The sequence below is a fragment of the Staurois parvus genome, unplaced genomic scaffold (genome assembly GCF_062004578.1).
Source record: "Staurois parvus isolate SC_StPar_1 unplaced genomic scaffold, SC_StPar_1.0 ptg000192l, whole genome shotgun sequence".
In the NCBI taxonomy this organism is placed as follows: Eukaryota; Metazoa; Chordata; class Amphibia; order Anura; family Ranidae; genus Staurois; species Staurois parvus.
In genome coordinates, this window is record NW_028317988.1 from 7,527,864 (window position 1) to 7,541,366 (window position 13,503).

At 42.9% G+C, this 13,503-nt stretch overlaps 1 protein-coding gene across 6 annotated transcripts in view; it reads left to right on the forward strand.

Annotated features, from left to right (window-relative positions):
* EML4 (EMAP like 4) overlaps positions 1 to 13,503 on the forward strand; it is a 317,947-nt gene that overhangs the window by 201,520 nt on the left and 102,924 nt on the right. For all 6 annotated transcript variants that reach the window (XM_089677831.1, XM_089677834.1, XM_089677836.1 and 3 more), the window contains exon 2: positions 9,321 to 9,503. In XM_089677831.1, the coding sequence (XP_089533957.1) occupies positions 9,321 to 9,503 (183 nt within the window). The remainder of the gene's footprint in view (positions 1 to 9,320; positions 9,504 to 13,503) is intronic.

Sequence of the window (13,503 nt, forward strand, 5' to 3'; positions counted from 1 at the left end):
CAGTTTCCAGCCTTCAAAAGAGTTTTCTAAACGTCCCGTGTACATGAGCCCTTAGGCTACAACTGCTTTCTGAAGAATTCACACTGTCAGATATACACACCTCAAATGTATTTAGCTGATTTACTCTCCCACAACAATTAGGTCAGTAGCTACAAATACTGTAGCGGCTGACTTTAAATATAAAGTCCCTTATCTGTCCAGGGATCCAGTCCTGTCCTCAGCCGAGAGCTGTTTCTTCAATCCGCTTTGGGTGCAGGTGCTGGCTTTTTAACTAAGGGAAACCAACAGTGAAGCTTTGCAGCCGGCTTCCTACTGCACATGTGCGAGTCAATCTGCCCTTTGTGGATGGTCCCACAGCCTTCTGGGACCTGTTATGTCTACAAGAAGGCTGCGGGGAAGGTACCAACCCCCCCTCTCTCTAAATAGGTGCCAATTGTTAGAGGGGGGATGCAAACAAGCAAAACTTCTCCTTTTGAGTGAAGTTCTGCTTTAAACTGAAAGTGACCTGGGCTTTCAGCGAATACCATGATGAGCCAGGATTTCCTCCCTTTCCCTTGCCCAGTTCTGGGTTTCATCTGCTGCACATATTTCTGTGTGTACACACTGTGCTGTATTTTCCTGACACACATGGTCACACGCTGCGGCAGCCCAGACGGATTTTCTGTTCATTTCACGCAGTGCCGAAGCTCTGTATTTTTTAATAGTGTTTTAAACACACATACGTTATGTTATTACCATACCTAGGCTAAAAGTCCACAGCTGCGCTCCTGTAATTGGGATGACTGGTAGATAATTACCCTATATACTTTATCTTCACCCGTAAAGGTTCCCTTTACTTTGGCAACTGCCCCCCTCCCCGTCCCAATTTGAATCCTCCAACGTGGAAGACATCAGTCACCAGGAAACACACAGATTGCAGCAGTGCAGCTGCATGGCCTGGTGTATGAATGGGTGCTTTTAGGATTTTCCACCAATTAGTGAACTCTGATATCTCGGCTGAGTCTTTGCCAGCACCAGTGACCCAGGCACGGTCCTCTGGGGGGAATCGACTTTAAATTGCAGCCAAGAATCTGGTGAACCGTGAACAGAGCCTCGCTGTATGAGCCGTGCCTGACTGACGTTCTACAGTTCAATTATTACACTCTTTGCTTCTCAATGTCCATGATTGTGAGTTCCCAAGGAAAGCCAGATAATTACTAAACTTGTTTTTAGTGCTCGTTGTACTTTGCAAAAATACCTTATTCATTAAACCCTGTAAGGTGTCCAGGTGCAAATAATGGCAAAGGTACAACAAAAAGGATTTTCCTTTTAACTACTTGCCAACCGCAGATAACCGAATGACGGCTACACTGCGGCCGGCCAGTTCTGTGAGGGCGTCATATGACGTCCTCCCAGAACACGCTCTCCTGCGCGCCCCCGCTGGTACGCACCCAGCGATCTCCATGATCGCTGTTTCCTATGGACACAGCTGATCACGTGATGTGGTAAAAGGCCAATCACAGCGGCCTTTTACCACGTGATCAGCCGTGTCCAATGACACGCTGATCGCCGGGAAATGCAATTGCCGGTTCTCGGCTGCACTTTCCTCACGCTGTCAGAGCATGGGGAAAGTACTGCCGAGAACCGGCAGTTGTCAGAGCAGGGATCGGCACCGAGCATCAGGGCACTGATGATCGGTGCCCAGCAGTGCCACCCACCAGTTCCGCCCACCTGTGCCAGCGGTGCACCCACCTGTGCCCAGCAGTGCACCCTCCTGTGTCCAGCAGTGCACCCACCTGTGCCGTCCAGCAGTGCCACCTACCTGTGCCCAGCAGTGCCACCTACCTGTGTCCACCAGTGCCACCCTCCAGTGCCCTTCAGTGGAGCCCAGCAGTGCTGCCAGTCAGTGCCGCCAGTCAGTGCCCAGCCGTTGCGCCAGTCAGTGCCTTGCAGTGTCGCCAGTCAGTACCCAGGAGTGATGCCAGTCAGTGCCACCTATCAGTGCCGCCTATCCGTGATACCTCATTAGTGCCACCTCATTAGTGCTGCCTATCAGTGCCGCCCATCAGTGCTGCCTCATCAACGCACATCAGTGAAGGAAAAAAATTACCTGTTTGAAAAATTTTATAATAGAAACAAAGAAACTTATTTTTTTTTTAACTTTTTTGCACTTTTTTTGTTTATAGCGCAAAAAGTAAAGTGCCCAGCAGCGATTAAATACCACCAAAAGAAATCTCTATTTGTGAGAAAAAAATAATTTCATATGGGTACAATCTTGCATGACTGCGCAATTGTCAATCAAAGCGCGACAGCGCTGAAAGCTGAAAATTGGCCTGGTAAAGAAGGGGGTATAAGTGCCCGGTAGGCAAGTGGTTAAAGCCCATCTCCAGGGAAAGGAAAATGCTCCCTTGCACTGGGCCTGCCTATGCACTGCAAGGGTTAAATGTTCAATTGGATCTAGAGAGCAGATTTACCTGATTCTTCCCTCCTTAGCAGCTACTCCTCTTGTCTCCTACACTCTGGCAGTGGACTGTCCCTCATGCCCAGTACTGGGCTATGGGCTCTGCTTTGGACTTGACAATGTCAGAGGACCTCCAACTGCCAGAACATAGAGGAAAAGAGGCCGCTAGGGACTGGTCTTACATCCTTGAGGTAGAGTCTGCAGGAGGTAAAGATCCGTTAAAGTAGAACTGTAGGCAAACCTTTTTTTTTTTTTTTCATTTTGGGTACAGTAAAGGAGGGTTATAACCCCTGTCAGATTTTTCTTTCCCCCATTGTGGAGATTTCCCTCCACCTCCTGTCCCATAGCCAAACAGGGACTGAGAAGAACACTGTAAAAATTAGGGGAAATTCTTTGGGACCCCCTCCCAGAGCTAGTGTCACCATTGGAAGATTTTCCCTTAATGACTTTTCTGGGGAAAACCCAAAATTTGAGATTTTCTCTTACTTTCAATGATAATGGTAAACAGGACAAATGGAGAGAGAAAATCTGCTTAATGGTGGCACAGACAGCAATAGAAACCTGACAGGGTTTCTAATCTCTCTGCACTCTATCCAATATTAAAAAAAAACAAAAAAACAAAGTCTTTAGTTATACTTTTTAAGTCCGCTTTTCTCAACCTTTTTGCTCTAGAGCAGGGGTGGGCAACTGTGGCCCTCCAGCTGATGTAGAACTACAAGTCCCATGAGGCATTGCAAAACTGCCATTTACAAGCATGACTCCCAAAGGCAGAGGCATGATGGGACTTGTAGCTCACCAACAGCTGGAGGGCCACAGTTGCCCACCCCTGCTCTAGAGGAACCCTTGAAATAATCCTCAGATCTCAGGAGAACCCCTGTTAAAATCAATTAATTGGTGGTCAGTGAAAAAAAATTCTCCTTACATTGATTGTCCGTAGAAAGCATGCAAACCTTAAAGTAGTGGTCAGAATGTGACCCCTATGGACAGCTAAAAGGTCCTTGGCTTCATGCAGCCGGGGTCTACCAAGTGGTGTTGACCCGGGGACTATGCAGGCACCATCAAATGGGAAGTCGGTAAGCCACAGCTCAAGGAACCCCCAAGCAACCTCTGGAGGAACCATAGGGTTTCACAGAACTCTGGTTGAGAATGGCTGCTTTAAATAAAAGTGCTTTTTGCCACCCCTTAGAACTAAATGGCATTTAACCCTTGCTGTGGGTCAGCCCCCCTCTGCGAGAGGGCATTTTCCTTTCCCTGGAGTGGAGATTTAATCCTTCCCATTTAGTAGTAATAGCTCTATATCCTGATGATGTGGGATTCCTTCTAGCCATCTGTGGATTTATGCATTTCTGTCGTGAACCTGTTGATGGCGCAGCTCTTCATGATATCACTCCCTGAATCCCTAATCTGATGAGAAGACCCTCTGCCCTGTGCTGGAGAATCTTCTCTCTAGATTTAGGATACTCTGTGTTCCCAGGTTCATGACATCCCCCTGGGGGCCCATTCACACTAGGAGCTGCATGTGAATGCTGGGTCATTCCTGTGCAATTCTGTGCAGTGAGATTTCAGCCTATTTATTGTAAATGGACTGAAATTGCACCAAACCGTGCCAAAAGAAATGCATACACTACTTTTGGAAACCAGATCACATGCTATGCATGGGGCGTTTGTAACCTGCATTTGGAGAATTGTTAACTTTGCACTGACACCCGCTGCAGATTACAGGAGCTGTGCGATTTAAATGTGGTGTGGGAAACAAGTCCTTACATAGGCACCGGGAAAGCCATTCATAATAAGGGAAGTATATTAACCACTTCCAGACCGGACACTTTTACCCCCTTCCTGACCAGGGCAATTTTCAGCTTTCAGCGCTACACACTTTGAATGACAATTGCGCGGTCATGCCACACTCTACCCAATTGAATTTTTTACCATTTTTTTGAGACAGATAAAGCTTTATTTTGGTGGTATTTATTCACTGCTGGAATTTTTATTTTTTTTTGCTATGTAAATGATAAAGTCCAAACATTTTGAAAAAGTGTTTTTGTTTTTTTTTTTAAATTTTGCAAATAAATAATATTTCATCATAAATCTTGGCCAAAATTTATTCCGTTATCTTTTTAGTAAAAAAAAAAAATCCAAATTAGTTTATAACCAAAAATTATAATTTTTAAATATTTTTTTTTTACATTTTTATTTTATTTTTTTATATATTTTTTTTTTTCTACATTCTGTCACCCTAGCAGTACAGTGTCACCATGGTGACACTGTACTACTTGTGGGGGGTGATGAAGATTTTTTTTTTTTTTTTTTTTACACTGATTGCTTTTACACCCATATAGGATGTAAAAGCCATCATTTCTCTTTCTCTCTGTCTGCATTCTTGCAGTCATTGAGAAATACAGAGTGAGCTGTGATTGGTCACAGCTTGTCACATGGTACAAGGCTGTTGTGAATAGCCTTGTACCATGTGACCTCTGTGATCATTCACAGAATTCACACGTAGTAAGCAATGATGTCACAAGTGACATCTTGCTTGCTACTTTGCATGTGATCACTGATTGGCCAATCAGTGATCACATGATCGGGACCTCGTACAGAGGTCCCGTCCGACGATCGGTGTTTCACTGTGTCCGGAGGACACAGCGGGCACCGGATCGCGGTGCTGCGCGCTCCCAGGGAGCGCGCACAAGCAGGGTGCGGGGAGGCCGTTTATAAACGGCCACCCGACCCTGCACTGCCACCGTCTGGCCGTTTATATATAACGGCCGGTCGGCAAGTGGTTATGGCTGGCCATACATTATACAATTTTCTTTGGAAAATTGCTTTAGATTTACCAAAAACCATATAATACGAGGTCAAACCTAACAACACTTTCAGTTGTATCCAATTAAGCAGGCCCTTTCACTACATAGTTGAAGGTAAATCCAAAGGAAATTGGGCAGAAATTGAACAGAAAATTGTATAGTGTATGGCCAGCCTAACTCTTCTACCACAGGTGTTTTTTCCCAACTGCAGTACTTTGAATTGAGTTGTGTGGGTGGGAGGCCTGATAAAGTAGACCTTATACCAAAATGAAGGTCCGCTTACTGTAAGAACTTTTCACAACTGATAGTTTGAGCCTTTTAATTGTTTGCAAACCTTTTCATTGTTGTTGAATTAATTTATGACTGGTTTGTATAAAAATAAGGAAAAAAATTTCAAGTTCCTCCAAATGTCATAATTAAATGAAAAGTGGATGCCATCTTTATCAAAATGTTGCATTGTTGGGTACTGGTAGCATCTTTTCTAGGTTTTGTATTTATTTAACGCCAGATAAAGTCTGTGGTATGTTTAATGTGACTTGCAGGAGTTGAGTCAGTGCAGACTGGATGCAGAAGCTGAAGCTGTAATTCCCATATTACCTCTGAAGAATAGCTGCATGCATGCCAAGTCTCGTCTGCTAATCTAGGCCTAAGTGTCCAAGCAGATTCTTGGATTCTGCACAGAATTCCTTCTTTTTCAGTCTTGAAGATCGAAGCCAAGTGACTTGCCATCAAATACTTTTTTCTTTTTCATATTATTAATGATTTCATGATGATTAGTAAAAAACACAAATCCTTGAAAATTGCTCTTTCAGCTTAAAAATCAAATTGTCCCTAGGTTTCCCAGGCCCCGGGCATTTTTTAAATAAAGTCTCAGGATTTAAAGTTTGACTCTCTTGTTGCACAGATGCATTCTAAAAGGATATACTTTGAAAAAAATGAACTCATTTCAGCTTTTGCATTTATATATTCTTAATATCCTATTCATCACATCATAGAAATCAGGAATTTCATGGTCCAGAACTGTATCTCGTAGAAAGTAGTCTTGTGTGTGTGTGTGTGTTTTCTGGAATCCTTTCTGGATTTCTTTCTCTGACTTTGTCTTTTCTCTCTTAAGCCCCTTTCAGATGGGGCAGACCCATCGGGGATCCGCCTGCTCAGCGGGGGTCATCTCCACTGATCCCCCGCTGAGCAGGCGGATGAGAGGTCTGTGTCCGCTTCGCTGCTGCAGAGTGGACACAGACACTGCCCGCTGTCTTCTGTGGGGGGGGGTCAGATGGAAACAGACCGCCTGTCCGTTTCTGATTGCCATCCGATCCACCAGACAGATGGGGAATGGATCCCCATCCGTCTGTTTTTGGCATATCAGATATTGGTGGGTGTCGGTGGGTGTCATCGGACACTTGTCTGCTGACACCCGCCGGTCCATAGAGGTCTTGGATGGTTCGATTTGAGTACACCTGAAAAACTGACAGTGTGAAAGGAGTCGTAGAGCTTATAATGAATTCAGATCCCACAACATAGGACTGTGTGGTTGGTCTCTGCTACCCTCTGCTAAGACACAAGCCATTGTCCAGGCCAGTAAATATCATTACTGTGTGCACAGTTGACATTTGGCTTGACAAACTGGTTAAAGTGGTTGTAAACCCTCACAAATACCCAGTAAAGTGATGAAGCATATCCTCCTACATAAGTTGTACCTTTTTATCTGTAGTCTCCTCTTCTCTACATCCGTTCAAAGTCCAGAATTTACACAGAGTTCTTTTCACTGGGTAACTTCTGTTTTTTAGAGCTGAGAGATTCTGAGAGCTGATGGGAGGGAAGGGACCCTCCCCCCCCCCCCCCCCCATTCGCACATGGGTACAGAGCTGAGGCTGTCGATCACTGTGCCCTCCCTGTCACAATTTTTCTTTTGGTGTCAGGAAAACTCATCAGAACTGAGTCATGGTGATAGCAGAGTAACAAAGCAGCAGACAGAAATGACACTTGGTGCTCTTAAGTGTGACAAGTACTCACTATAGAGTGGTATGCTTTGTTCATATTTCATGTCTGAGGTTTTACCCCACGTTTTGAAGTGAATAGTGAATGAAAATAGTGCTAACCCCCCAAAAGATGAGCAGCACCCTAGAACAAGAAATACAAAGTCCCATACACACGGGCCAAAATAAGCCAGTACAGTAGATACTGGACAACATTCAGTCCAAGTGTACAGGTCCTTGTTCGACACAAGCTGGCCGTGAATTCAGTTCTGTCAAACAAGCTTGCTGGAAAACCCAGTAGCTGATCAGCACTGTTAGCCAATGACTGCAATAGCTGACCAGTGTTTTCTGGCAGAGGGCAGCCCCTCTGTCAGAACAAAATAGCTCAGCAGGGAGATTACTGTACTAAATTCACATAGTTAGTACGCGGACCTCCTCCCGAGCTCCTCCCATTTAAAAAAAAATAAAAAAATTGTGTATACCAGTCTTTAGGTTTACCAAACATCTATCCCTCTCCTCTTCTACGTTTTTTTTTTTCTGGGGGGTACTGATCATGGTGCACAGCAAGATATGCGCTCACAAGATTTCTGGCAGGACTACCGGGTATTTTTTGCACTTTTTACACTGACAACACAGTGGTATACCTAACAGGCTATAAGGAAGCATATATAAGAAGTTATTTGTTGGGGTCTACATACCCTTTAAATTCGGAGTCACAGACTTGGCATGCAGATCTGGAAAGTGAGTGACTTTAGAATTTCTAATCTGTATACTTAAGACAGAAGGAAAGGAGAAGTCAGCAGTGTCAGCCATCATACTTTGTCACTTTTTAACTTTAAAGTCTTACCCCTTATCTGTCTTTATAATCCTGTACCTCCATATGTTTAATTGTTTTTTGCTTGGAAATTCCTAAAATACCGTTTTACTCTTCGTGGAAAAGCACTTCTGTCCTCAATCACTTGCAGACCATTTTTATCAGATAGCAGCACTTCTAAGGGCTCAATCACACTCCCATTTGGAGAGACAGTAAAACCCAATGGTTGAGCTGCCCTATTTATGCCCCAACTGCTACACTCTTTAGCTGCAGAAGTGGCTGGGGTGTACACATCCTGTGGCCAAAATGCTTTGCTGTGGCAGAATTATACCCCCTGTTGTTCTGTGTCGTAGAATGTGCCCCCTTCAAGTGAATAGGGCCACTCTGCAAGCATGCATTTGCAGAATGCTAGTGCAGGGTGTAAGGGGTTAAAGCAGGCCTGTCAACTGCTCTGAAGAGTGAAATAAATGCAGATCACTCTTCGGAGACCAGAGCTAGTTTGAATGACCCCTGAAACACTCATCACCCACACACATCCTTTATTGCACACAGAAGGTTCATTGACTACAATATGGTGCTGTAGATTGTAGTTAAAGGTCAGAAGGAGTTTCTCTTGTGTTCACTGACACACAGCTTCTCTATACACTATGGAGTGTTAGGGCCAAAGCTTGACTAAAGCAGCCAAGTGCTTTAGAATATCTGTCAAATTTACGCTACATAAGTTGCGTAGAAAATGGCAGTACATAATTCTGTATCCTGTGTGTTAAAAATGGCAATACACAATCCTGTATCATGTGTGTTAAAAATGGCAGTACATAATCCTGTATCATGTGTGTTAAAAAATGGCAGTACACAATCCTGTATCATGTGTGTTAAAAATGGCAGTACACAATCCTGTATCATGTGTGTTAAAAATGGCAGTACATAATCCTGTATCATGTGTGTTAAAAAATGGCAGTACATAATTCTGTATCATGTGTGTTTAAAAAAAAAAAAAAAAAAGTGTAAGTCATCCCTAATAGCACTTCTTTCCTAGTGCAGGCATGTGTCATGTGTTTGAATCCATTCTGGGAGCCATAAACTTCCCCGTTTTTAATTAGAGGTTTTCTAGTATATGCCTGGGGTTATTAGTTTTTCCTTGAATTGTAAATTTCCATGTCTGCATCTGACGTTAAACTGTTGTTCTGTGCAATAATAGAAGCAGAATACATTTTTTAAATTAACATTTCTTTACTATAAGCCGGTTTCAAGATGCTAGAGCTTATGATCTCTGCCTTTTTTCACAGATGATAGTGTTTCTGCAGCAAGCACCTCTGATGTTCAAGACCGTTTATCTGCCCTGGAGCTGAGAGTCCAGCAGCAGGAGGATGAAATCACTGTGCTTAAAGCGGCCTTGGCTGACGTACTCAGGCGTCTGGCTGTTTCTGAAGATCATGTGGCAACTGTGAGAAAAGCACCTCCCAGCAAAGGTAATTAGATCTTCTATTTATTTATTTATTTTTTTCCTAATGTTCACATCATTGGCGACTGGAAGGAAACTACAGAAACTTTGGTGATTTACAAAAAACTTTGGAAGTTATCATTTGATGGCTGGCATGCAGTGTCTCATGCTCAGGATTTGGTGTTCCCAGAGTATGAACTTATTACCCAGTGGAGGATTTTAGCCATATGGTTAAAGTAAAATTCCATCCTAAACTTGGCTAGTCTTAAAGGAGAAGTACAGCCAAAGCTCTTTTGGATCACTGGAGTGCAGTTCAATCTGCACTCCTGTGTCCCGGTTTCAGCTGACAGTGGACTGAAGTCTGCTGTTGGCTGATGTCACTCAGCTGGTCCAGGCTGGGGAAGGATCCCGACTCTAAAGTGATCCGCTCAGAGGCATAGCCATCCGCTCCCTCCCTCTGCAGAGCCCTGCACTCCAGTGAGCGCTGGGGGAGCAGAGCAGACAGTGGTGACTGACAGTCACTGCTCTCTGCTCAGAGCGGCTGTGAGAACTCACACTTAGAGCCGGTGGGGGGCAGATGCTGCATCCACTTAGGTAAGTATAAATGGGGAAAATAAGCCTTCATTTTTAAAAATGCCTCCCCATACCCCCTTCCCCCCATGCTAACTAACCTGTGTAAAAAGAAAAAAAAATAAATATATTTACCTATTTTCAGCCTGTTCCAGTCATGTGATCCCCTGTGTCGGCTAACGGTGGCTGCAAGGGAGAGGAGAGATAACTTGATGACTGGGATATCTGTGAGCAGTGATCAATCAGCTCCCAAGCCTCAACCATTGTCTCCATTCTTCCTCTCTCCTGCCATTGCCACTGGCTGACACAGAGGATCAAGTGACTGAACCAGAGTGGGCTGAAAATAGGTAAGTATATACACCTTTTTATTTTTATTTTTATTTTTTTTTTACACAGGTTAGTCAACATTTGTGTTAGGAGTAAGGGGGTTAGTGAGGGTTTAGGCCAGAATTCTACTTTAACCTAATGTACTCCAGCAACACTAAGATGCAGTAACTTGGAGAAACTATTTGTTAGGATACATGCACCCTAATACCCATGTCTCATGGCGCCGACTGTACACATATATGTGGTTTCATTGAAGTAGGTCATCTGTGAGCTGCATATATGTGTACCTGTGTTTGTGCTGGGAGTGCGCCACACAGTGCGTTTCCAGCACACAGACCGGGCTCTCGCCAAAAGACCCAGGTCTTGTACTAATGATTGGGACCCAGGGTTGCTGGTTTCTGATCACTTTGATAACCTCTGATTGGCTATCACAGTGATCAGTCACTGCACAGCTTGCCCATGTGATTTCTTTCTCCTCTGAATGGAGAGAAAGATACATTGTATCTTTCCTTCATTGTATCTTTCCCTCCTCAGAGTGGAGAACATTTTCAACAAACAAGTGTGTAAATATAAAGTAATTCAAAAATAGAAAAATAAAAAAAATGGCTAGATCAAGGTTTGATCTAGGCCAGGGCTAGTGTTATGTCAAGGTAAAGGTCAAAGCTCAGGGTCAGTATAGTTTGTGTAGGATTTGTTTTTAGAAAAGTATTTTTTAAATTGGTGTCAGTGGGTTTTAAGTAGCATAAAATAAGGCATAATGCACACTGTTGTTTCTGCGCCCTACATACACTTATGTGGTATCACTGCGATTGTCAGGAGTAGAATTGTTTTGGTTTGTTCTTTGGTGGTAGATCATGGTAATAGCAAGAAATATACAGCTAAATTTAATAAAAATTGTTTTTTTTTACTATTTTGGACCAGTTTTCCTTTGATGATAAACAAAACAGGAGATATCAGTTACCATTTACCACCACAAAAAAGCCCAATTTGTCCTGAAGAAACAAGGTATAATCCATCTGGATACACAATTAGTTCGATAATGGGGTCAGTTCTACTAACACATGTTGAAGCTGCAAAATTGTGTTTAGGCGTTTATGATTTGTTTTACCCTGAGTCGCAAAGTCTTAACAGACGATCATATTTACATTCGTCACTTTTGGATATTTTGGTTGCCTGCGTCTCCATGCTGTACTCCACCCGCTGGATGCTTAATCAGTAGCATGTACCTGCTGCTGTGAAGCGACATTAGTGATGTAGTGGAAGGAAAATTGGGGAGCCACAGCAAGGATAAAGGAGGGGCAGGCATCTGATAAACTGGAACTATGGGATGATGAAGATCCTAGCGCACCTGAAACGCTGAAAGAACGTGAAGATTCCATTCAACAGAAGGCGGTAATGGAAAGTATTGTTAGGGCTGGAAGCCTTCTCAACTGTTCTGGATTGTACCTTTTGGTGTTCCAAAGAACCTATTTGTTGTAACTATTTTACGGATGCCCTTTACTCATCATAACCTCTTCCTCTAACCTTTGTGTAGAAGGAAAGAACAACAGTTCATACAGTGATTATGACAACACAAACGGCAAAGAAAAATTCTCATCTCCCTTAATCTTTCATCACCTTCTTTTGACGAAAGACCAAACTATCATGATAGGAACACCATTCCTTTTTTCATTTTACTGCCAAGCCCTATTGCTGATCCGGTATTGACAGATACTGAAGCCATCTTACGAAGTGTCATATTCACTCACTGCATGTAATTCCTAGTAGTATGAATGCTCCCAGCTGCTTCTGTTCTCATGCCTCCTTACCCAGAGGATTTACACCCTTTAACTGCTACAATAAATATTCAATAAAAGGGGAATCGGAGGGTGCTATGCTGGCTTTGAAGGCCTAAGAAGAGTTTCAGTCATTGTAGATAGCAGGCTTGGACTGGCAATTTTGTAACTCTGGCAGTGTCTAAAGTGCTGTTCTGTCTGAGAACATCTGTGGACTGGCAATGTGCGCATAGTAAGTCCTGATTTAATGAATTAAAAAGTCTCCAAGGCCTATACTCAGGCCACTGTGCTAATTACAGAAACAACAATATTATTGCACTACCTGATGAAGCATAATTTTTTCAGTTAAAAATGGCCTGCATTCCGTTATACTGTCAGTTTTTAGTCATATTTTCTTATGGGTATACTTTCATTTTATTTAAGCATCTTCCTGCGTAGTCCCTTTTTTAGACGTACACATTTATTACAATGTGCTTCTTTGACATTCAGATGACACAACATGCTTGGCTTTCTAATTTAAAAAAAAAAAAAAAAAAAAAAAGCACTTGCTCTTCACATTTAACAGGCACTCTTTATGGATGAACCCATAGGGCCCCTGGATTAGTGTTCTTTTATAGGGGCTTTTTTCTCCCTTTTTATTGTCAACCGGTGATCCAGTCAGCAATTCTATTATTTTTCAACTTCCTTTAACAGGCCGATCTGTGGCAGTAATCTCATTTAGATTTGCAAAGAAATTTGAGTGCCCATTAACACACCTAATAAATGAATGCGTTAACGGCTCAATTTCAACACGTGTTTGATGCGTTTGCATCACATTAAAAAAATGCTTGCCAGATGGCCCCACTGTGTTGGTTTTCTATTATGTGGATTTTTGTATTATCTCAGCTAGTAATGCTACAACAACACTAGCAAAAATAGTTCTTACATATGTCTTCTCTGGGCTGTTTTGAAAATTGTATATTTAAATTGCTGTGTTTTAGTTCTCTTTAATGTGGTTTGCAGTGGGGTGCTGCTTTTGAAGAAACTTTTCTCTTTAGCACCTTTTGTATTCTATACTTGTATTAGGAGCAAAACCGTTTAGACATCGGGCCAGTTCAGACAATTCAGACACACTGCCCTTGAGATTTGCATGCGGATGCCAATGTAATGTTGATGGCAACCTAAACGCAATGTGTTTGCGGCCACTAAATCGCATGGCACCACAGTACTATACGATTTGGTATGGTGCGTTTTTTAAAAGTAGTGTATTTGCTACTTTTTTTGTGTTTGTGGTGCGATTTGCAGCTCACTCAAATTTTAAATGGGCTGCAAAATCAAATTGCATGGGAATGTGCGAGGGTTCAAATCCACACGGTC